The sequence below is a fragment of the Zea mays genome, chromosome 5 (genome assembly GCF_902167145.1).
Source record: "Zea mays cultivar B73 chromosome 5, Zm-B73-REFERENCE-NAM-5.0, whole genome shotgun sequence".
NCBI lineage: Eukaryota > Viridiplantae > Streptophyta > Magnoliopsida > Poales > Poaceae > Zea > Zea mays.
Window position 1 is genome coordinate 159,608,440 of NC_050100.1, and position 25,513 is coordinate 159,633,952.

General features: G+C 49.2%; 1 protein-coding gene across 2 annotated transcripts; it reads right to left on the bottom strand.

Annotated features, from left to right (window-relative positions):
- Window positions 1-14,136: 14,136 nt before the first annotated feature.
- LOC100193206 (uncharacterized) lies at window positions 14,137-24,453 on the bottom strand. 2 transcript variants are annotated; one of them, NM_001138359.1, is made up of 7 exons: window positions 23,826-24,399; window positions 22,803-23,243; window positions 21,906-22,136; window positions 15,183-15,274; window positions 14,917-15,082; window positions 14,750-14,827; window positions 14,137-14,612 (listed from the first exon to the last, which is right to left on the bottom strand). In NM_001138359.1, the coding sequence occupies exons 1-7, from the start codon at window positions 24,366-24,368 to the stop codon at window positions 14,544-14,546; spliced, it is 1,620 nt and encodes a 539-aa protein (NP_001131831.1). In that variant the 5' UTR covers window positions 24,369-24,399; the 3' UTR covers window positions 14,137-14,543. The 2 variants fall into 2 exon arrangements, with proteins under 2 accessions (NP_001131831.1, XP_008681126.1); XM_008682904.3 differs by having other exon boundaries at window positions 14,194-14,612; window positions 15,022-15,082; window positions 23,826-24,453.
- Between the last annotated feature and the right edge of the window lie 1,060 nt (window positions 24,454-25,513).

The following is a 25,513-nucleotide window of genomic DNA, read 5'->3' on the forward strand; positions in this document are numbered from 1 at the left end:
GATAGAAGAGGTGAATTAGTACTTCTAAAAACTATTTTTAAATTAGTCCACGATTAAATCTGAAGACTAAAACTTATACAAATAAATAATCTAGAATATGAAAACTAGGTTTTATCTAAGTGTTGCTATCTCTACTACAAAACCTAAATTTCAATCCTGAATATTCTAACTAAAAAAGAGAGATTGAAACTTAAGCACTTAATATAAATGTGGAAGGTAAAGAGCTAGTAGAGAAAGCAAACTCTCGTGGATGACGTCGATATTTTTACCGAGGTATCCGGAACCATGTAAGGTCCCGACGAATCTTCGTTGGTGCCCCTATGCAAAGGGTAGCCCACACGAGGGCCAAGCACCTCGGTCGGGTAACTCCGTAGAGAGTCGCGGGCCATCTCCACGCGTAAGTGGTGCTCCGCTTCTGACTCATCTCGAACGTTCCCCACCGTCTTCACTATCAAGCTTCCCGCCAAAACGTCGTGGGCCTCGTTCCCATGACACAAACTTTGTTGTCACGGTCTCGCAAAACTCTCGCCCCACTCGGTACAATTACAATGGCTCGTGCAACAACCGAGGGATCATGTGTTTTTTCTAAACTCACTCAACTAACTAGGATTCACATATAACAAGCACATAATCGGTCTAACTAACCTAAGCACTTCGCAAACCACCTAGGCTAATTACCGAGTGATTCTATTAAGCACTTGGGTGTATGAGCACTTGGAAATGTCAATAACATGTGCTGGTATGTTGTTTGGGCTCCCACACCTTCAAATGGCCGATTGGAGGGATATTTATAGCCCCTCCCCCCCTCAACAATAGTCGTTGGATAGAAAGCTGATTGTTTCTGTCGTCGGGCGCACCAGACTGTCCTGTGCACACTGGACATGTCCGGTGTCATGGCCACGTCAGCCGACCGTTGAGGTCTGTAGCAGTCAACCGTTGGATCCGACCATTACTAGACTGTCCAGTGCACACCGGATAGTCTAGTGCTACAGTGCCTAAGAGTCCCTGGTTGCGGGCCTCTCTACTCAAATTGTTCGGTACTCACCGGACAGTCCGGTGCACACCGGACACGTACCATTTACTGTCTGGTGCGCCACCATACCGCTGGCTGACTGCCCACTTCATGGATTTCTTCACTATTTCTTTGGGCTTCTTTTGTTCTTGAGTCTTAGACTTCTACGTATCTTTTAGGTCTTTTTTGAGGTGTTGCATCCTCAGTGCCTCAATCCAATCCTCTTCGCATCCTGTGAACTACAAACACAAACACTAGCAAACACATTAATCCACAAGGTTATGTTGATCATCAAACACCAAAATCACTTAGTCAAATGACCCTGGGTCTATTTTCCTTACAATCGGGTCGCACGCTCGCACTCTTCTCTCAACCTCTCAGACGCGCGTGAGCGTGAGCAGGGCTACCGCCCGTTGAATTAATGTGGGCCTGACCCAAATTAATATTCAACAATAGTCAATGCTAAAGGTCCACTTTAATGCTACAATGTACTAGTACTTTAGTACCATATCGGGGCCTGACCCAAATTAATATTCAACAATAGTCAATGCTAAAGGTCCACTTTAATGCTACAATGTACTAGTACTTTAGTACCATATCGGAAGTTTAAGGGACAAATCAATCAAATTAAATAAGTGGACCATTGGTGCATCTATTGAGAAGCTGAGAAAAGGATGAAGGACTGCCACACGCGCACGCCGTCAGCCGGGCCGAGGACGTGGCCGTGGCCGTGGTAGATCGGACCTTGGTCCGAATATTTATTCCTAACAGTTGTGCATTTTGCTTGGAGTGATGACCGTCCATTGTCGTCTGTTACTGTCTGTTTCCTGTGTTATGGCTAGTAACGGACGGGCTGTAATGGCTGTCAGTTTTCGTTCCTAATGGTGACAATTACTGTCTGTTCCCCTCTCTCTAGGTGTATACAAATACGGAGACGGAGGAGGTGCTGGTTCTTCTGGTTACATACGAACAGTCTCAGATGTGTTGCACTTAGCCCATTCCCATCCCACCTTCTGCGAGCACTGAGAGAGTGGGAGAGCAGGCCTCCGAAATTGTCGTCCGCAGAGCTACACTTGCACGGGTACTCGCGACTGCTCGCTTCATCCGCTCGACCAGCGTTGATCAAGTTCCTCATCGCAGGCGCCGTTCGAGGGACTGCACTGCGTACATCTGCCTGCATCAACTGCGTACGACTACATCGAACACACACATGAGATGCCTCGTGTGAATGGATCCACTAATACCTTGAGCATCGGTCCCTCCGCAGGGTACACTCTGTTCTTCGTATTTGTGCATATTTTACTTTGTTTACTGCTTATGTGAGTAGTGATACACATATGCACATACATGTCATCACATACATCACTCTAGTTTTCTGGATTAAATTAAAACTGAAAACGCCTATTTCTCTAACACTGCCATCGTTGCGGAAGGGGCCCTCCAGCCACGGGCGCGTAGGCTCTACCGCTTCGCCGCCACCCCGGACAGTGGGCGCGCAGGCCACGCCCCTCCCCCTTGTGTGCAGGCTAGCCCTCTAGCCGCGATGCGCTGCCCCCCTTGCAACCGCCTCAGGCTGCGAGCGCGCAGGCTGCCGTCGCCACCCCTCTTGAGCGCGAGTAGAAGAGCGCCACCGTGCGAGTGCATCTTCCCCCTAATTTGGGGATTCTTCTTTCTTACTTTCACTTTCTCTGTGAATCTTGTTACAGATTCATTCTTTTCGATTTTCGTTCAATCACAACATAAACCTTTCTTTGTTCTTCGATTTTCTTCGAATCTTCCCAATTCGAAATCAGGGTGTATAATCTATTTTGTTTGTAAATCTCAAACTGAGATGTACTATGTTTAATCTTTTCGATAATCGGAGAAGATACGTAGTCTAGGGTTAGAAATTTTGGGAACTAACCAGGCTCGTGATACCATTGATAGAACTTGAACTTTTGGATCTCCCCAAGAATCCTAACCACTAGAACAATACCAAACACAAATCATACCTCTGTTTAGATATACCCGATGTCATCACGTTCGTCGGTGAAGATCTGCGCTAGGGAAGCAACGGTCGGGGAGCGAGCTCGATGTCGACGGTGAGCTTCTTGTTGCTGATAGTCTCCCACTAGATCGAATTATGGTACCATCTCCAATTTACCTAAACCGCTACCTATACCCAAATTAGGTAAAGGAAGACATTGTAGACACGTCCACTAGTTTACCCAAAAGTTTACTCGGAGAGCAATCTACTCTCCCACCCCATATGGATGTGGGTATGGGTAAACTACTGATGTGAGGAAGCATAGACGACTACTGTGAACCTCGTACTGAGTCATTAACCCTCACCTATCTAATTATAGGCTGCACAATAGGGGCCCACCATCATCGTCTTGGGTTAGACACCCTTGATTAGGACGCGAGGTCAAGGATCCAATTTGCCGTTGGGCTAATTGGTAGAGATCAGTTCCAATAAAAAACTCATCGCTTGCAAGTGATTGTAGAAAAGGTGAACTATGCTTGTGCTGCAGTCCGTCGATGGAACGTAGCACATTCGTCACCACCAACGAAGAAAACATAAGAGCTAGTTTGGGAACCCTATTTTCCAAGGGTTTTCTATTTTTCAAAGAAAATTAGTTCATTTTCACTTGAAAAAATAAAAATCCATTGAAAAAATAGAGTTACCAAATTAGTCCTAAATTTTTTTCCGCCTGTCTTGTGTGCTATAGGCAGCGGTGGAGCATTAGGTTGTCTCCAGCAATGTCTCCTAAATTTCATCCCCTAAAAGAATATTTTCTATCCTTTACAGCACACTCCAAAAGATTTCATCCTCTATATCTTCTTCTTCTCCAGCAGTATACTCTAAATTATGTTCTCTATATGAACAGTGATACCAGATTTTGTATTCTATATTTTTCCGTATTCGACACAAAGAAACATATTGTTTGTATGTCTCAAAAATAAAATACGCTACATATTGCATTCTTGATTATGTAGCCTAAATTACTCATACTTATTTTTACCAACTCATTAACCAAGCTTTGTAGTTTACATTTCTCCGTATTGGACATGGAAAATGATCGTTCGAATGTCCCTACACAGGAATGGCGATTGGCGGCTGGACGAAGGGCCGATGGAGTTGGTCGTTGGTGCCTGGCTGTGCTCATGATATCCTCCGCCGCCGGCTTCGTGTCAAATACCGACGAGCTAGAACTGCGACGGAGGGCCAATGGAGTTGGCCGGGGATGAGCTAGATCTGCGACGGAGCACCCGATGTACACCTCGCCCTCCTTCCTTGCGGCTGCCGCTTCCCCGTCCCTGCGATCTTGGGCAGTGTTCGAACCAGAATTGAGCGCGGACGGTCCGGCCCTGAGGCCGGACGGTCCGCGGTCCGGACGGTCCGCGCGTGCGCAGAACAGATTAGGGTTCCGAGTTTTGTGCTACGGTTGTTAGCTAAAATCATGGGATAAGCTCGGAAATTAGTTTGTAAAGGGTCCAGCCCCCCTCCTCTATAAATAGAGAGGTATACGGCCGATTTGTAATCATCAACAATCGAATCAATACAACTTTTATTCGCATTTTATCCTAGGAGTAGTTCTAGTCTAGTTTAGGTTTAGCCTCCCAATCCTCAAATTCTTCGTCTCTCTTCGGCTCTACGTCGATTAGAGGAGTCTAGGTCGGCCGGCCCGAGCCTAGACACCACCTAGGATCTCTACTCCCCGACGGGGTCCCTCCCGGGAGCGAGATCCAGGCGCCGTCGGCGATCTTCCGCCGTCCCTGCGTACGTGCGGACCGTCCGGCCCCAGGGCGCGGACCGTCCGGCCGTCAGGCAGAAGTCCCAGCAGCGCACCAGGCCGCGGACCGTCCGGCCCCAGGCCGCGGATAGTCCGCCCTTGCGCAGAGAGCACCACCGCGCCTCGCACCAGGCCGCGGACCGTCCGGCCCCTGCGCGCGGACCGTCCGCCCCTGTGCAGAGGGCACCGCCACGGTTCTTGTTGAGTGTTTGGCGCTCCGAAAAGGCGTCAACATACTTTTTGGCGACTCCGCTGGGGACAACACATATAGACCTATCAAATCGGCCCTCAATGGCCGGTTCAAAAGATAGCTCTGAGGTTTCCACCAGCAATATCATCACACCGACATGGGAAGCCTTGCCGGCTGAAGAACAGCTCCTGTTCGAGGAGCGCCAGGAGCAGCTGATCCAAGAAGCAAAGGCGAAGTTACTGGCTGACTTCAAAGTGGACAGGAACAACAAAGTCGTTCGGCAACGGGCGACAGATCTGGCTTCGCTCCGACCTACTACGATTACCCCAAATGTAAGTAGCACCAACGAACTCCAATCTCTTAAAGCTTACATAGACGAACAACGAGAACAGATGCAAAATATCATAGGGGTTATGCAAAACGATTGTAGGAAACTGGTACGTGCATTTGATAAATCTAGTATAGCAAATTTTCCTTCACACGAGGTTGAATTAGGAGATAATACGCGTAATACATCGGTTAAAGGTTGTCACGACCAGTCACAACCCCCTTATGGGATGCCGATGGACACGTACCCTGAGCAAACGCAAATCGGCAGTAAACCAGCCGATCTACACATGTCCGGACCGTCCGCTCGCGAGCGCGGACCGTCCGGGTCAGCCACAGCCGGGCCCATTTTTAATGAGTTACCTAGACACGCACCCGAGCCACCACATAGGGCACCGAATTTAAACTATCCAGTCGGACGGTCCGCATACAACGACGGACGGTCCGCATATAATCACGGACGGTCCGGGTACGTATCCGGACAGTCCGCGCATGAGTCTTTTGAGGGGGATTATTACCTGAATCCTCGCCCGTCCCAACAACACTTCCCATCACATTATGCAATACACCAGCCCATTAATTCAGGATCCAGAGCCCAGGAAAGCTTTCCGGCCCCACCTAGAAGGCCGGAAAGAAACGATCAAACATATGAGCCATATAGGGCAAATGGAAATGCACCACGTAGCTCAAACCGATGGGGGGAACGACAACATACTAACATGCAACCAACCCCACCTATGTTTGACCGGAGAGTCGGTGGTCTTGCACCGGCTGCCATTGGTATAGTGAGGGAAGAAATAGCCGGGGCGTTCCGAGATAAGCTCGGAGTAAGCATGATCCCTGGGGGCAATCATATCGGAAGCCTTATGACAGCCGATTTGATCACCACCCATACCCACAGGGAACCAGGATACCCGAGTTTGCAAAGTTTTCGGGTGACCAAGGAAAGAGCACACGTGAGCACATAGGCCAGTTCCTAGCACAATTAAGAGAATTGGCCGACACCGAAGCATTCCGTGTGCGTTTATTTTCATTATCCTTAACAGGGACTGCATTCACATGGTATGCCGCGCTCCCTCCTAATTCCATTTTGTCATGGGGAGACTTAGAGCAAAAATTTCATGAACATTTCTTCTCTGGTGATTATGAGCTAGATTTAGTAGACTTAGTGACCCTACGACAAGAAAAGGATGAATCGGTTAGTGATTATATCCGGAGATTCCAGGATACGAGAAACCGATGCTTTCAAATTCATTTAACAGATAAACAACTGGCGGGAATAGCCTTTGATGGATTGCGCTATTATTTAAAAGAGAGATTAGAAGGCATCCAGTTCTTTACTCTAGCACAATTACATCAGAGAGCTTCGGCTTGTGAAAACCGAAGCAAAGAACTAGTCAGAACGGTTCATCATAATGTCCCTATAGTAGAACACAATCAAAGTAGTTCGGACGATGAACCAAAGAAAGTTTACACTGCCGAAATAGTTTGGCCCGAGCAGGCCAAATCTTCGGCTTGCTACTCCTTGCAGTCAGTTCAAAAGGAACGACAGGAGGAGGTTAAGTTTACATTTAATGTCGACAAATGTGATAAGATATTCGATGAATTACTAAAAAATGGTAACATTAAAATTGATTATATCGTTCCACCTGCCGACGAACTAAAGCGTCGCGCATACTGCAAGTGGCACAACTCATTTTCCCATGCCACTAATGATTGTAATGTGTTCCGACGACAAATTCAATCGGCCATTAATGAGGGACGATTGAAATTTCAGGAGGACACGGAGCCCTTCCCAATGAATGTGATCGACTTTAATGGCAAAAAGGTCCTAATTCGGCCCAACACAGCCGATAAGGGCAAAGACAAAGAAGTCATCATCGGCAACGCACGGGAGGTCGATGGAAACAACAAAATTTCTTGCAGGAAAGTGATGGCCGAGAAGACTCCTGATGGAAGGGAGACACTGAAGATAACCATCACAAACTCCAGCGCTGGGGGGCAAGCGCAGATAAAGGGACATGAGCGAGAACCCATACTACGCATCGCGGACGGTCCGGTGCCCAGGCGCGGACGGTCCGTAACATTACCGGACGGTCCGGAGCATTCCAGCGGACGGTCCGGCAACGCCGAAGAGCCACGACGACCACGTACCTTCAAACCACGACGACCAGAAATAGGTACGTGGAAAACTAACACGTTCAAAGCAACTGGTCGGTTGGTAAAATCTAGCCCGACCTTTGATCAATTATTGTCTAAATATGTGAAAAGGAAGGCTGGCCCAAGCGACCGGCCACCAAAGGGACCTCGCTTACCCACCCAGGTGCGATGGCAGGTTAGGCCGATTGGACCACCACACCAATCGGAAAGGATGGAAGGTCATAATGTTCAATTAAGACCTAACGTACCTGCATGGACACCTCCACCACCATATCCAACTATGCCATATCCATATACATACATACCTCCACCATATGCCCCAAATCAGATGTGGGGCATGCCACCATACCCATTTGGGATGCCACAGTACCCCGCATGGGGGGCACCCCAAACATTTGTATTCAATAGGTTGACACCTCCAGTACAAGACCGATTGAGAACCCCTCAATCTGGTCCACGAGCACAGGCCCAACAAGATTGCCGAACAACTCGGCCCCAAAGGCTGACTAATCCAGCAGGGGGGCATACAGCTACAACCTCCAACAGTACGAAAAAGGGAGATGTCATTAAAATAGGAACGACAGATGTCGTCGTACAACAAAATAACGAAGGGCCGATGATTTTTGGTGAATCGGCCAACACAAACAAAAAAGAAAGTACGACTGTCAATAAAATAGCTGATCCAAAATACTCCATGCCTCGATGGTGCCCATCGGGACTGACACGATCGCAAAAGCGAAAATTACAGCGCCTCAGAGCAAAGGAGAATCAGGAAAAAGAGGCAGAAAGAATATTCAATGACACGCATCCGCAGTATCCGCCACCGCAAAAGAGATGGAGACCAAAGGCTGTTGAGAAAAGTCAAACGGCCACAAAGATAGAAAATAAAACGACAACTGTGCATCTCTCTGCAGGTATGGTAGACTGTCCGGCTATAAAAGCCGAATCATCTGCACAGGACGCGGACCATCCGACCCCTGAGGCCGAACCATCCGCACTACACCAAGACACCTCCGACGACGTACCGACGCCCATGGAGGAAGACGACCTGCAAGGAGAAGACCTGGTTGACTACGGAGCTACGCCAGAACACTTAGAGAATTAAGAAGGCAAGGTGACGAATTGGTCAGGACCAGTATGACGCTCGGCGATGTTGGGACTGACAGTTCGATCAAATCTAAAGGGATCACGTCCGTTGAGTCAATCATCGAGACCAAGGCCACTGCGTACCATCCTAGTAAGTGGCAAGATGCCTAAGAAAACCGATGTGATCACATCGAGTTAGTTGCTTTTGGTTCGCCCAGCTCCACCAAAAGGCAGGGGGGCATATGTTCGAACCAGAATTGAGCGCGGACGGTCCGGCCCTGAGGCCGGACGGTCCGCGGTCCGGACGATCCGCGCGTGTGGGCCGGACGGTCCGCGCGTGCGCAGAACAGATTAGGGTTCCGAGTTTTGTGCTACGGTTGTTAGCTAAAATCATGGGATAAGCTCGGAAATTAGTTTGTAAAGGGTCCAGCCCCCCTCCTCTATAAATAGAGAGGTATACGGCCGATTTGTAATCATCAACAATCGAATCAATACAACTTTTATTCGCATTTTATCCTAGGAGTAGTTCTAGTCTAGTTTAGGTTTAGCCTCCCAATCCTCAAATTCTTCGTCTCTCTTCGGCTCTACGTCGATTAGAGGAGTCTAGGTCGGCCGGCCCGAGCCTAGACACCACCTAGGATCTCTACTCCCCGACGGGGTCCCTCCCGGGAGCGAGATCCAGGCGCCGTCGGCGATCTTCCGCCGTCCCTGCGTACGTGCGGACCGTCCGGCCCCAGGGCGCGGACCGTCCGGCCGTCAGGCAGAAGTCCCAGCAGCGCACCAGGCCGCGGACCGTCCGGCCCCAGGCCGCGGATAGTCCGCCCTTGCGCAGAGAGCACCACCGCGCCTCGCACCAGGCCGCGGACCGTCCGGCCCCTGCGCGCGGACCGTCCGCCCCTGTGCAGAGGGCACCGCCACGGTTCTTGTTGAGTGTTTGGCGCTCCGAAAAGGCGTCAACAGGCAGCTTCCGCGGTCCCTCCTGCTTGCTCGAGAGCTTCAGCCCCGGCGCCATGAATGAGAGCTTTGCGAGCGCCAGCAGGAAGCTTCAGCCCCAGCGCGCGGAGTAGAGGAAGGTGTCGTTTAGCGGATGCCCGAGATCCACTAGCTTTAGTGTGTACGAGGACGTGCTCTAAATTTACCGAACGTTTTAGCTTACGTTGCTGGACCCATAGAGGAGGTAGTTGTCCGCTAAATTTAACGTACAGGATTATTTACCGGTCATTGTTGAAGACAGCCTTAGCTCTCTCCAAGGATCTGTAAACGCTCTTGTACCCTATAGCGGTCGTAGAGTCTGATACACCCTCCAACAATGACCTGTGAACGTAATACAGCAGGAGTTGTGCTACCGCAATGCCGCATGGAGGAGGGGCCCGCGTGCCCCTCGTGACCACAAGCTGATGCAACAAAGCGTGGAGCGGGCCCACACTTAAACATTTATTTCCCCCTCTTTATTTGATTTGAGACAAAAAAAAATTGGTGAAACTAATTTGGGTTAAAATATGGTTGGGAAGATGTGGAGGATGAGATATGAACGATAAAATTTAGAGAACGCTACTGAAGACGGTGAAAATATAGAGAATATAATCTTTCAGAGTGTGATATAAAAGATAGAATATTTCTTTAAACAATAAAATTTAGAAAACGTTGCCAGCGAGACAGAATATTTTTCTTTTTTTTATTCCCTTCACATAATACTTTAGATGTACGAAGTACCGGATACTGAATGTCGAACACATAATCGCGCGAAGTGTTTTTAACCATCGGATTGATATCGGGCGTCTGGAAAAAAACGGAACGACGTGACGCGGAAGAAGCCCAGAAATTTCTCCGGTTTAAAATATAGAAGAAGATTTGGGGTTAGCAGTCGTTAAAAGGAGAAGCGATGGGGCATCATCTTGCCGTCATTATATAGTCCTTGCTACTTTTAACTGTTAGTTATTTTGTCACTGAGTCAAGTCAATGAGTCGATGTACGTAGAAAATGACTCAGTCTACGCTAGTCGTTCTTTTAATTTCTATAAAAGTCACTAGGTATTTCTTCTTCTTCTTCTTAATTTCTAGAAGTCACTAGGTAATTTTTAAGATCATGTTTGGTTTCGATTAAAAGCTGTGTTTTGAAGAAGTAACGCGAGAAACAAGAAAAACCCCATCAAACACCTCGCGGTCTGCGCAGTTCTACTCGTTTCAGATGGGACGATGAGTTTTTAACCGAGAATCGATAATCTTGAATCGCGATTATACCCGTTTGCTAGTAGCCCGAACCGCGCGTATCTCAAGCAAATTCCCTATTCTATCTTTTATCTCATCTTTTATTTTAAACTTCAGTCTTTAAATAATATCAAACAATGTCATTTACACGTCTACTATTTTATACCGAAGACAGTCTAAGAAAGCTATTAGGAATATTTTATGTACTCTCTTTGTTAGCCTTAGCGGCTAACACCACGAAGAGAAGGTAGGGACTGGGAAGAATACAGGAAGAATGCTAGAGGTAGAAGAAGGACGCAGGGAATTGGAGAACTTTGTTATTCTCATTCTTCCTGTCTGGAGGAGAAGTTGTCGACTTCTTTTTATACGCAGCCAACACAACCTAATACGCCAACGGTAATACGTAATCCTTTACAAGATGCAGCCCAACTACACGGCCCAATCTGGCCCGGTTACTCGAGTATTGGCGCGCCTCTTCCGTTGCACGCGAGGCTGCTGCGTTCCTCCGGATTCCACAATCTTCAGTTCATCTGGTTCCATCTCCGGAGTGCTAACATTCCCCTCTTCTTCAAATACGGCTTGTCCCCAAGCCGGAGCATTGGGAAATCGATTCTTGAGAGCATCCCGATTCTCCCATGTTGCTAACGAAGCATCCAAACCTGACCAGAGAACCAGTACTTGTGCCACAAAAGAGCCTCCCCGCTGCACCACCATACGACTCTGAAGAATTTGAATTGGAATCTGAAAAATATTAGCATCATCTGGCAGCTGAGGAATCAGTTTATGTTCTCTGCTCAACACAGTCTTCATTTGAGAAACATGAAAGACTGGATGCACATTGGAACTGTCAGGTAACTGTAATTTGTATGCAACATCACCAATGCGTTGTAGCACTGTGTAAGGTCCAAAAAATTTGAACGCCAATTTCTGATTGGGTCGAGTTGCGACAGACGACTGAACATACGGCTGGAGCTTCAAATACAGCTCGACACACTTCGGTGGTTGATCGGGTAGCTTCACTCAAAAGTTATCGAAGAGCAAGGGGCTTATGTGATCGATGTGCAGAGAAATGGTCTCATGGTCACAGATGTGCTACTACGGTGCAATTGCATGCAATTGAGGAAGTCTGGGAACTATTGGGTTCAGAAGAGATAACTGAAGAAGTTTTTGAACCTGAACAGCAAATAATGATGGTTTTATCTATGGCTGCTTGGGTCGGTCAGGATACTCCTAGCACATTTTGGATGCAGGGAATGTTGCAGAATCAGGAATTGTTGGTGTTAATTGATTCTGGCTCTTCGCACACGTTCTTGAATGCCAAATCGTTACCTCTGTTGCAGGGTGTGGACAAATTGTCTGCTCCAATTACAGTACAAGTGGCTAATGGACAGATACTCAAATGTGAACATTATTTACCAGCAGCAACCTGGGTCATGTCAGGAGTACAATTCTCTGCGGATCTAAAATTTTTGCCACTACCATCTTTTGATCTAGTGGTTGGCATGGACTGGTTGACGCAACACAGCCCAATGAAAATTGACTGGGCAAATAAATGGATGGCAATTCAATATCAAGGCCATTCTGTTAGGATGCAAGGTGTACTGTCCTGCTTTCACCCAGAAGCAAAATTGGAACTGATGTTAGTATCGGATACTGAACAGTGTGAGGTCTCGATAGAACCAGTGGATACACACATTGATTCCAGATTGGAGACCATACTTCTTCAGTTTGCAGAGTTATTTTCTGAACCAGTTGGCCTGCCTCCTAGTAGACAATGTGATCATGCTATTCCTCTAATAGATGGAGCTCAACCTTGTAATGTGAAGCCTTATCGTTATCCTCCTCTTCTCAATGATGAAATCGAGAAGCAAGTCAAAGATATGTTAGAGCAAGGTGTAATTCAGAAGAGTCACAGCTCTTTTGCTTCTCCAGTGCTGCTAGTAAAAAAAGAAAGACCATACTTGGCGTTTTTGTGTGGACTACAGATATCTCAATGCCCTAACTATTAAAAGCAAGTAACCAGTGCCCATTTTTGATCAATTAATGGATGAGCTGTCAGCTGCCAAGTGGTTCAGTAAACTGGACTTAAGGGCAGGGTATCACCAGATATTGCTGCAACAAGGAGAAGAACACAAGACTGCCTTTCAAACTCATATGTGACATTTCGAATTTAAAGTAATGGCTTTTGGCCTTACCGGCGCTCCCAACACATTTTTGGAAGCCATGAATGATACTCTAGCACCAGTTCTAAGGAAGTGTGCTCTGGTTTTTTTTTATGACATCTTAATATACAGTCCCTCTTTTGGAACCCATCTAGAGCATTTGACACTGGTGTTACAGCTGTTGCAGAAGGATAATTGGAAGGTTAAACGTTCTAAGTGTGACTTTGCTCAGACAAGCATATGTTATTTAGGACATGTAATCAGTGCTGATGGAGTAGCAACTGATCCATCAAAGATACAAGTGATTGAACAGTGGCCTGTTCCTACATCTGTCAAAGCCTTGAGGAGCTTCTTGGGGTTGGCCGGCTTCTATCGGAAATTTGTGCGGCACTTTGCTACTATCAGCAGACCCCTCACAGAGTTGTTAAAGAAACATGTAATTTTCATTTGGACAACCGTGCATCAGCAAGCATTTGATTGCCTGAAGAAAGCCTTGGTGTCTGCACCAGTATTAGCCCTGCCTGACTTCTTTGTCACTTTTAGCATTTACACTGATGCTTGTCTGACTGGTGTGGGAGCAGTATTGGTTCAAAAAGGGCACCCGTTGGCGTACCTCAGCAAAGCACTGGGACCCAGAAATCAAGGTTTATCTACCTATGAGAAAGAATACATGGCTATTTTGCTAGCAGTAGCACAATGGAGATCATATCTTCAGTTCATCTGGTTCCATCTCCGGAGTGCTAACACTCTTTCCAGAGGGATGTCACCTGTGCCTTTCTTTCACTGAGAGGGCAATGGTGTGGTTTGGTGTCCTCGTCTCTTATTTCAGGTACAGTCTATACGTGACCATATACACAATTTACTGGCTATAGTTCTGTTAGCGCATAGTTGGTTTTATTGTTGAAGTCTGTTGTTTTACTCAATCTGAGATCTTTTTTAAAAGAAAAGGCGACGTCAGCCGCTAGCCACAGCGCACGGTTGATGGAAATGAGTAGGCTGTAGCCAGCGTAGGAGACCGGAAAGCAATATAGTTGTACGCTACAGTTGCGCCTAGATGAGAATTGAGAAGCTACGTAGGAAGGAAACGGGTAAATTCAGCAGCCTGCAGAGCAACTGCCTACCTTTTTCTCCCCAACCCCAAACAGCATTCTCCAAAAAAAACCAGGCAGATAGCACATGCATTTGCATCAGCATTCTCCAAACTCGGCAGATTTGTGGCACAGCAACTGCCTACTTTGCTTGCGTTGCGCCCAAAAAAGGTCAAAAACATCAAGAACACGCAAAGAATTACCCTCACGTTCACTGCATATTTGCATTGACTAATGGCTGTACAACTCAACTCATAGGCTTCATGTATACATGGGTCAGACTACCGTCAATGTAAACCGCAAGCAATCCCAGGTGGGCTCTCTTGGAATCTTCACTACCGTCATGTAATCATTAGTGCTAACATATAGCTAAGTCAAATTTGAAATGGCAGGAACGTTTTGCAGATTCACTTTGGTCTTTGGGCTGTCCAAAGCACGCAGGAAGTTGTCTTGTAAAAACACGGTATGGTTTGTGGGCAGCAAGTCTTGATGCCGCAGTTATGGTTTGTGGTGCGCAGCTGCTTGGTCTTGCAGTTTAGTTGCCCTCAGGTTCATTCTTAACATTGCTCGGCTCATCGACAGCCATTGCCCTGGCACACACATGCTACAGTTCACAGCACCACGAAGAGGGGAAAAAACCCGATTTTGGTTAGTTGAACAGTCATAGTGTTATAGCATGCACTCTTCGAGTTCATCCATGTGGTGTTATAGTAGTTAGTGAATACAAACGAAGACACTTACAGGAGCTTGAATGGAGAAACCATTGTCTTCTGCCTTGGGTTCCAGTACTCTATGTTCAGATGCAACTCTGCCACCATCCTGCACAATACAAAACCAATAAGAATGTCTATTTCAGCATATAATCACATTAGTCGAGAAAATAGGAGTGCAAAAGAAAATGAAAGTACCTGTACTTTGGTATCATTTTCACCAAATTTTCTCTTAACTTTCATACCTACCTGTACTTTGGTATCATTTTCACCACCAAATTCTCTCTTAACTTCCATACCTACCTGTACTTTGGTATCATTTTCACCAAATTCTCTCTTAACTTTCATACCTAGAATGCTCCTCCTACAATTGGCAAGGGGCACACGCCGGGATGAAAAATAAAACTCAAAACGAAATGAGTACTGTAACTCAGGGAACAGAACGAAGAGGAAGGGACGGAGACCTCGCTGACGCTTCCACAGCCTTGTTATCATCCACTTCCGTATCAGAGTCAGGATCATGCCGTTCATCTGGATCATCTTGATCTTTGTCTGGCTGTACATCAAACATGTCCAAAAACAATCAGGTTTTGACTTATCACTTCCAATAGAATACCAGGCAAATTCAACCACCACTAAAGATCATTTGCGAAGTTGCATTCCTGACAGCTTAACACTTGTTGTCAATCACTTTATGTAGATAGCTCAACACTTGAAGGATAAAACTAACCGAAATAAATTATCGACCATCCAGTTTGTGTTCAATTCATCATGACAACATTTTATTGACACAATATTCAGACTGACTGAGGCCATGGAGCATAACACTAAGCTTCAAAAATAGCATCTCTTAGGTTTTAGCTATAACACAGTGTTATGACCGGCCGCCACTACAGGCGCCAGATAACAGCAGAGGCAACGGATAGACATGCAAATTAGTTGGATAAGGATCTACACATGCAGATTAGTTGGATAAGGATTAGAAGATTAAGGGATAAGATTTGTTAGAGAGAAAAGAGGGATTTGATCTCATTAGATAAGTACTAGAAGGGAGTATAAATAATTATAAGCACCACCCTATATGGAATTAAGCAGAAACAATTATAGTTTCCAGCTTCCCTCTGGGAGCTGGGAGAAACCCTAGCCGACACTGTTCATCGCGCTACTGTTCATCGCGCTACTATTCATCAGTGCGTTCTTCCGTTCAGCAGCCCATCTCCCTCTTTCCCTGCGCCCAGCATCCACGGCGCCCAAACACAGCTGTGGGCGTTTCCTCCCTCGCCCAGTCCCCTCACACTCATACAACCTAAGGCCAATCCGTGGTAGGGATCGTATTCCTATCAATCTGGTATCGGCTATGTCCAGCGATCCGTCCGCGTCGCTGCCCTCCTCGCCATCAGCGCCGTCGCTTTCTCAGGCGTCAGCGTCGCTACCATTAGACGCGGTGCCGTCCACGGTGCCGTCCACCGGTTATGTGCCGCCAGGCACCTCATCTGTTCCCCTGACCCTAGATTCCCTCGCTGAAGTAGTCCGGGAAATTTCACGGAACATGGTTGTCATGCAGGGAAACATGATCGTGATGCAGGGGAACATCTCCTCCATCCATACCTACATCACCGGCACCCAGAACCCACCGCTGCCTGCCTCCACCACCATGCCACTGCCGCCCAGCCCATCTGCGCCGCCGCCCACCGCATCTCTCCCAACATCCGCCGCTGCCGCATCCTCCATGACCGGGGCTGCGCCTGGCGTACCGCTGCACTTAATGCAGTGGCCCCGATCACCGTCGCAAGTCCCGTCATATGTGCTGCAGCCGCCGATCTACTCTACTCTGACGACCATCACGTCGTCGGTGGTGCAGTCTGAAGCCCCCCACGCGCCGGCCTCTGGGGGGGTCTTCTACGGAGGCGTCGAGGGAGTCCTCTTCCATGAACCCACGACCCAGACAGCCTCCTCCGGGGTCGTCGAGCCCGCTGCTGGCCTAGGCTATAGCCAGGCGGCACAGACTCCCCCTCGCTACTACAAGATCGACTTCCCCACCTATGATGGCAGCGTTGACCCCCTAAATTGGTTGAACCAATGCGAGCAGTTCTTCCGGGGCCAGCGCACCCTGGTGACTGACCGCACTTGGCTCGCTTCGTATCACCTGAAGGGCGCTGCGCAGACTTGGTATTACGCCCTGAAGCAAAACGAGGGCATGCCAACGTGGGGACGCTTCAAGGAGGTCTGTACCCTTCGGTTTGGGCCGCCTGTTCGGGGCACCCGCCTGTCCGAACTTGCCCGCTTGCCCTTCACCTCGACGGTACAGGACTACGCCGACCGCTTCAACGCTATGCTCGGCCACACGCACAAGCTCGACGCGCAGCAGAAGGCCGAACTCATCGGCGGCGGCCTCCCCGACCACATCCGGGCTGATGTGGCCATCCGAGACCCCCAGGACCTTCAATCAGCGATGTACTTGGCGCGTGCTTTCGAGCAGCGGCGCAGACCACTCCGCCTCCAGCGCGCGGGTTCCGGCAGTCTTGCCCGGGACTGCCAGCACCGCCGCGTCCGCTGACTGCTCCGCCAACCGCTGCAGCGCAACCAGCAGGTATAGCCGCCCCAGCGCGACTGTTCCGTCGGCTTACGCCGGCCGAGCAGCAGGAACGACGTCGTCAAGGGCTCTGTTTCAATTGTGATGAGCCCTATGTACGTGGGCACGTGTGTCCCCGCCTCTTCTACTTGGAGAACGACGACTACATCGACGACGAGCCCCAAGAGGAGGGAGCTGACCTACAGATCGCGCTCGAGCAGGAGCCACCCTCGCGCGCCGCGGCCATCATTCTGACGGTCTCGCTGCACGCATTGGCAGGGGTGCGCACACCAAACGCCATGTTGCGTCTTGTGGCCCTCGTCAACTCCGGCTCCACCACCAACTTCATGTTGGTGGGTCTGATGAGCCGCCTGCAGCTGCCATCCACGCCACACCCCACCATCAAAGTGCAGGTGGCCAACGGTGACAACATACCGTGCCAAGGTATGGCGCGGAGCGTCGACCTGCGGGTGGGCACCGAACAGTTTTCCATCGACTGTATCGGCCTCACCCTCGGCACCTTCGACGTCATTTTGGGCTTCGAGTTCCTGCGGCTGCTGGGGCCGATCCTCTGGGACTGCGACCGCCTGTCCATGTCCTTCACCAAGGGGGGCCGCCGCATCATTTGGTCCGGCCTGGGGGCGCCCGGTGCGGTTCCCCCACAGCCGACTGCGTGCGTGGTGTCCAGCACGCCCACACAGCCGCTCCTCGACGATCTTCTTCGGCAATTTGAGCTGGTCTTCGCCGAGCCGCAAGGGCTGCCACCCGCCCGCCCCTACGACCACCGCATCCATCTTCTTCCGGGGGCGGCACCGGTGGCGGTTCGGCCCTACCGTTACCCCCAGCTCCAGAAGGATGAGTTAGAGCGTCAGTGCAACGCCATGCTTGCCCAAGGGATCATTCGCCCCAGCACATCGCCATTCTCTACCCCGGTCTTGCTGGTCCGCAAGCCCGACAACTCGTGGCGGTTCTGCATCGACTACAGGGCCCTGAATGCTAAGACATCGAAGGACAAGTTCCCTATTCCGGTGGTCGATGAGTTGCTCGATGAGCTGCATGGCGCCCACTTCTTCACCAAGCTCGACTTGCGCTCGGGCTACCACCAGGTGCGCATGCACCCCGCTGATGTCGAGAAGACGGCGTTCCGGACACACGAGGGACACTATGAGTTCTTGGTCATGCCGTTTGGCCTCTCCAACGCTCCGGTGACCTTTCAAGCCATCATGAACGACGTCCTCCGCCCCTATTTGCGCAAGTATGTGCTTGTGTTCTTTGATGACATCCTCATCTACAGCAAGACATGGGCGGAACACCTCCAGCACATCAGCATCGTCCTCCACGCCCTGCGCGACCACCAGCTACATCTCAAACGCTCCAAGTGCTCCTTCGGGGCACGCTCGGTGGCATACCTCGGGCACGTCATCTCCGCCGCGGGGGTGGCCATGGATGCGGCCAAGGTGGAGGCCGTCTCCTCGTGGCCAGCACCGCACTCCGCTCGTGGCCTGCGGGGCTTCTTGGGCCTCGCCGGCTACTACAGAAAGTTCATCCGCGACTTCGGTGTCATCGCGGCACCTCTCACGCGCCTTCTGCGGCGCGATGCCTTCACCTGGGACGACGACACCCAGGCCGCCTTCCAGCAGCTGAAAACAGCCTTGACCACGGGTCCGGTCCTTTAGATGCCTGACTTCGAGAAGACCTTCGTCGTGGACTGCGACGCCTCCGGTACGGGCTTCGGCGCCGTCCTTCACCAAGGCGCGGGACCGGTGGCGTTCTTCAGCCGTCCCTTTGCGGCGCGACACCTCAAGCTTGCCGCTTACGAGCGGGAGCTGATCGGCTTGGTTCAGGCGGTGCGCCATTGGCGGCCCTATCTTTGGGGTCGTCATTTCGCCGTCTGCACTAACCACTACAGCTTGAAGTACCTCCTCGACCAGCGACTGTCTACAGTGCCCCAGCACCAGTGGCTGAGCAAGCTCTTCAGCTTCGACTTTGAGGTTGAGTATCGTCCGGGCCGCCTCAATGTCGCCGCGGACGCACTATCCCGCCACGACGCCGAGCTACTCCAACCATCTGCGGGGGAGCCGGGGGCAGCAGCAGCCCTGGCCCTCTCTGGGCCTTCGTTCGCCTTCCTCGACGACATCCGCCGCGCCACAACGACATCCCCGGACAGTAGCCGCCTGTGCCAGCAGCTCCAGGATGGTACCTTGACCGCCCCATGGCGCCTGGAGGATGGCCTCCTTCTTCACGGCTCGCGCGTCTATGTACCGAACCACGGCGACCTCCGACATCAGGCCATCCTCCTGGCCCACTCGGCGGGGCATGAGGGCATTCAGAAAACCCTCCATCGCCTCCGCGCCGAGTTCTACGTTCCTGGCGACCGCACCTTGGTGGCTGATTGGGTGCGGACGTGCACAACGTGCCAGCGGAACAAGACAGAGACCCTGCAGCCGGCGGGGCTGCTGCAGCCCGTCCAGGTGCCGTCCCAGGTGTGGGCTGACATCTCCATGGACTTCATCGAGGGGCTGCCTAAGGTGGGCGGCAAATCGATCATCCTCACGGTGGTCGATCGCTTCTCCAAGTACGCCCACTTCATTCCGCTCGGCCACCCGTATACGGCGGCATCGGTTGCGCGGGCCTTCTTCGATGGCATCGTCCGGTTACACGGGTTCCCCTCTTCCATCGTCAGCGATCGGGACCCTGTGTTTACCGGACACGTCTGGCGCGACCTCTTCAAGTGCGCCGGCGTTCCCTCCGCATGAGCACGGCGTTCCATCCACAGACGGATGGCCAGTCCGAGGTTATCAACAAGGTGATTGCCATGTACCTTCGTTGTGTGACAGGTGATCGGCCTCGGGCCTGGGTGGACTGGCTCTCTTGGGCGGAGTACTGCTACAACACCTCGTTCCACACCGCCCTCCGTGCCACGCCATTTGAGGTGGTGTATGGACGCCCCCCACCGTCGATCCTGCCATACCAGCCCGGGTCCGCACGGACGGCAGCGGCGGAGGAGTTGCTGCGCGACCGGGACAACATCCTTGCGGAGGTCCGACAGCGCCTCGTTCAGGCGCAACAGCTGTCCAAGCGGTACTACGACGCTGGTCATCGCGACATGGAGCTGGCTGTCGGGGATTGGGTGTGGCTGCGCCTTCTACATCGGCCCGTGCAGTCCCTAGAGCCACGCGCAAAAGGGAAGCTCGGCCCTCGCTACGCCAGACCGTTCCGAGTCCTGGAGCGCATTGGCAAGGTGGCATACCGGCTGGAGCTACCAGAGGGAGCCCGCCTGCACGACGTATTTCATGTGGGCCTCCTCAAGCGCCACAAGGGTGAACCGCCGGAGCAGCGTGCGAGGTTACCCCCTGTCCAGGATGGCAGACTACTACCGGCGCCGCTGAAGGTGCTGCGTGCTCAACAGCGGCGCGGAACGTGGCACATTTTGGTGCAATGGCAGGGCCTATCTCCGGAGGGAGCTACATGGGAGCCGCTCGACGACTTTCGGGGCCTCTACCCCGACTTCCAGCTCGAGGACGAGCTGTTTGCGCATGCGAGGAGAGATGTTATGACCGGCCGCCACTACAGGCGCCAGATAACAGCAGAGGCAACGGATAGACATGCAAATTAGTTGGATAAGGATCTACACATGCAGATTAGTTGGATAAGGATTAGAAGATTAAGGGATAAGATTTGTTAGAGAGAAAAGAGGGATTTGATCTCATTAGATAAGTACTAGAAGGGAGTATAAATAATTATAAGCACCACCCTATATGGAATTAAGCAGAAACAATTATAGTTTCCAGCTTCCCTCTGGGAGCTGGGAGAAACCCTAGCCGCCACTGTTCATCGCGCTACTGTTCATCGCGCTACTATTCATCAGTGCTTTCTTCCGTTCAGCAGCCCATCTTCCTCTTTCCCTACGCCCAGCATCCACGGCGCCCAAACACAGCCGTGGGCGTTTCCTCCCTCGCCCAGTCCCCTCACGCTCATACAACCTAAGGCCAATCCGTGGTAGGGATCGTATTCCTATCACACAGTCTCTCATATACAAATAATTAAAATGAACTGAATATCAAACAAAATACGGATGAGAAGAAATCACAAGAAAAAAAATTGTGAAAATTGGAATGTATGCACTGTCTTGTAATGCGACCTCAGCTGAGAAGCATAGCACATGCATGTATTGACAGATCAAGTCACTACTCACTACTACATAGAGCAAGACAATGCTAAAGAACGACAACAGACACTAGTTCATTTGCATTTGTAGTACAAAAAAGGCACAAACTTCTACCATCCTTCCAGCTTTGGTCGACAAGAAAAGAACAATGTTCTAAAAGCAGATCTATTAGACGTTATACAAGGAACAGGTGCCCACTGTGTTACCATGTACTGAAGGCTGTCCAATCAGTACTAAGCAGTTAGAATTTAATTCCGGTTACTAGTATTCAAAGCATACAAGAAATAACATAATGACTGAATATAGGTACCATACCACCACCAATCTGCATCTGGTAGAGATAAAGATACCACAGAATTTAAAACAAATGGTCAACACACATCTAGCACTCATGAAGGGACACACACAATTGTCTTGCTAGTTATAACAGGATGTTCAGTTGCTCACATCAGGTACTTCTGTATCAGGAACTCTCTCTTGAAACTGGACACTAGGAGCATGTTGAAGTTTTCTAAGATTATCAAGAAGTTTTGATCTTATATCATCCAGTTGGTGTCGTGTATTTTTGTTCTCCATGTTACTTGGTGTGACATGAAGAGTGTAATATGGAGCAAAGTATCCATAATACTCATTGGCAGGCATCTTATCTTCAAGCTCTTGGCCAAGAGCAACTCCCGTCTGCACAAAGTGTACTTTTTAGAGAAGAAATAGATGGAGCAAACAGCACGCAACAAAAAAAAAAACAGAAGTAAAAATATATTCCATTCTAACATCTGCAATCAAATTTTTTTAATGCAATGTCCTTGGCATGACAGGAAAGTGACCTGTCAGTTAATTTGTTTTATGTATCTACCAATAATCTACTCTGAGCTTGACTAACAAGGCACTTTTGTTTATCCCAAATATAATCTGAGAAACACAAGGTGTTCTGGTATTTGATGTGCTCAGTGCTCATACACACACACACACACACACATATATATATGTGTGTGTGTGTATATATATATATATATATATATATATATATATATATATATATATATATATATATATATATACTCTTTAACATATGTATTTCAACATTGAAACATATACTAACATTCCAAAACATGTGTCACATGTATAGCTCAGATGTCAAAACCAAGACCATGGGTATTATTTGAACAAAATTGCTAACAGTAAGTGCAGACTGAAGTAAAACAATACAATCACATCAGGTTCTGGCATGTTCTAGCTTGCATTTTCAGATCATCAATAAATAATGTTAGCTTAACCAAGTCATGGTAACTGCAGTACATAGGCATAAGGATTCAAGAAAGTCAAATTTTACTTAGATCATAGTACCTCATAGCACCAACAGCGTGCAACATTTCTTATGGTATATCCACCCCCACCAAGGAGCAACAATGGTACGTTGAAAGACCTCATGTACCTAACACATTCTGCATGACCTCTGATTGAGAGGTTGAAGCAGCCCAACCTATCCCCAGATAAGGAATCAGCACCACACTGAAGCACAACTGCGCCAGGTCGGAAAACCTCCATAACTTTGCTCATGATTGGCTTGAAAAGGGACTGGTAACTTTCATCATCAATCCCATCATCTAGAGGGGCATTCAGGGAGTAGTACTTCCCCTTTGAATGCCCAATGTCACGGATATCCCCTGTTCCTGGGAAATAGTCCCCAAACTTGTGGAACGAGACGGTCATAACCCTGTCTGTTGTGTAGAAAGCCTCCTCCACTCCATCCCCATGATGGATATCGATGTCGACATACAGAACTCTCTGTAAATATTAAATGAACCATCACATGTTAGCACACCAAAATGACTAGGAGTGATTTGATTGAACATCCATAGATGACGAGGCTATTAATCAAAACTGGTGAACATGCAAAACTGATTATGATGTAAACAGGAAAAAGTTGTTATATCTACTCTTACCTAGGCCCTGTTTGTTTACTCTCTAGATTATATAATCCAGCTTAAATAAGTTAAGAGAGAAATAAACAACACAGATTATTAGGTGGATATATCATCTAAATAACTAGATTATAATAATCTATAAGCAGGTCATTAGGTGTTTATATAATCCATAAGCTGAAGTATATAATCCTGGAAGGAAACAAACAGGATCCTAATCTACCCCAAATCGTGACATACCCATCACCAAATAGACCTAATGTACCCAAAATCGTACACATACCGATCACCAAGTAAATATAGAATTAGACACACCAGCAAAGCAAAAAAACACTATCGCGTAACTACATGCAAACGCATCCAAAGCAACCCGAACACCTAATTAATCGAGCCAACCAAAACACACCAAGGGGACAAAGTTGAGGAACCATGATCGTCACGTCACCTCGTGGTACTTGAGCAGCTCGAGTATGGCGAGCACGATGTCGTTGACGTAGCAGTAGCCCGACGCCTCGGACTTCTTGGCGTGGTGCAGGCCGCCCGACCAGTTGATTGCAATGTCGTGGCCGTGGTTGAGCCTGAAGGCCCCGCCGACTGAGGCGCCCGCGTAGGTCTGGCAGAAGCTGTAGAGGCCGTCGAAGACGGGGCAGTCCTCGCCGACGTTGAAGCGCTTGAGCAGGCGGGTCTGCTCCTGCTGCGTGTCGGGCGTGACGGAGCGCAGGAATTTGATGTAGTCGTCGGCGTGGAAGCGACAGAGGTCGCGTTGGCTGGCCAGGCTGGGGCGGTACACATGCATCTGGTTGAGGAGGCCGTAGCGCGCCAGCAGCGAGTGCGTCATCCGGATGCGGTGCGGCTTCATCGGATGGCCCTGCCCGTAGTAGTAGTTGCCCACATCCGGGTCGTAGTAGTAGCACACGCGCCGCTTCTGTCCGTCGGGGCCAACGGACGGGAGGGAGTTGCCGCCGGAGCCCGACGAGGACGGGTCCATCGCCGCCGCCGCAGGGGGTATGGGTTTTGTGTGGGGTTTTTTTTTCCGGATGGCGGAGCCTTTCGTTTTGTTTTCAGGAGAAAACGGGCGGGGGCGAGCTGGATCGATGGGAGATGTGAGTGAGACGAAAATCGAGCACTATCGTGTCCCGAATTTTTTCTTTTTCAGCTCTACTTTTGAAAAATATTTACGTTTGGACCCTCAGAAATTTTATATGCAAGTTTAGACCCGATACTCGGCGCCATAGACTGTGGCGCCGAGATAACATAGCTCGGCGCCACAGCCTATGGCGCCGAGGTGTGACGTGGCAACAACGGCTACCTGCGCCTATGGCTGACATGGCACTGACGCGGCACCGATGCGGCCTCGTAGCTCGGCGCCACAGATCTTGGCGCCGAGCTACGGAGGCCTATAAAAACAGTCGCGCTGCTGGCCGAGAGCAGCACATTTCCTCTCATATCAAAACTTCGTCAAAATTTGTTGGATTCAAAGATTCGAGTTGGTTCACTTCGTAGACCAAGGTATGGTGACCAACTGATTTGTTTTGTATATTGGGTTGTTAGTTTCATAGTTGCTCATAGTTTGATAGTTTGTGTAAACCTATTATATTATCATTTTGATTATTAGTTTCATAGTTGCTCATAATATATATAGTATCATTAATATGATGAGTATATTTTATTTGATAGTTTGTGTAAACCAGTTATAAAGCATATTAGGTACAAGTGATAATTATAATCGTTTATTAGATGAAAGACATGTACCGAGAGGTGTTGTGGCAGAAGAGAGGTCGTCATCGGGAGTTATATCCGGACGTATCTAGTAAGGATGCTCCTGTTCCTCTTGAACTCCCCGTGCCTAACTGTGACTGTGGCAGACTAGCTTGGTTATGTTAATCCAAACATCCAGACACGGCTGCTCGCTGCTTCTACCTTTGTGGCGGTTTTGACGTATGTAGCTTATGACTTGTGACTTAATTTTGTTCGCATTTATTATTTTGTAGATTTGTAATAGTGCTTCGTCCCATTGTTTTAGGGGCACCAGAGGTGTTTCTTTTTCCAGTGGATCGACGGTCCTGATAAATTTGACCTCGGTATCTTCTTTTCGCTAATTGGTTGAGTGGAAGGACTAGTCATGAGTGTTTT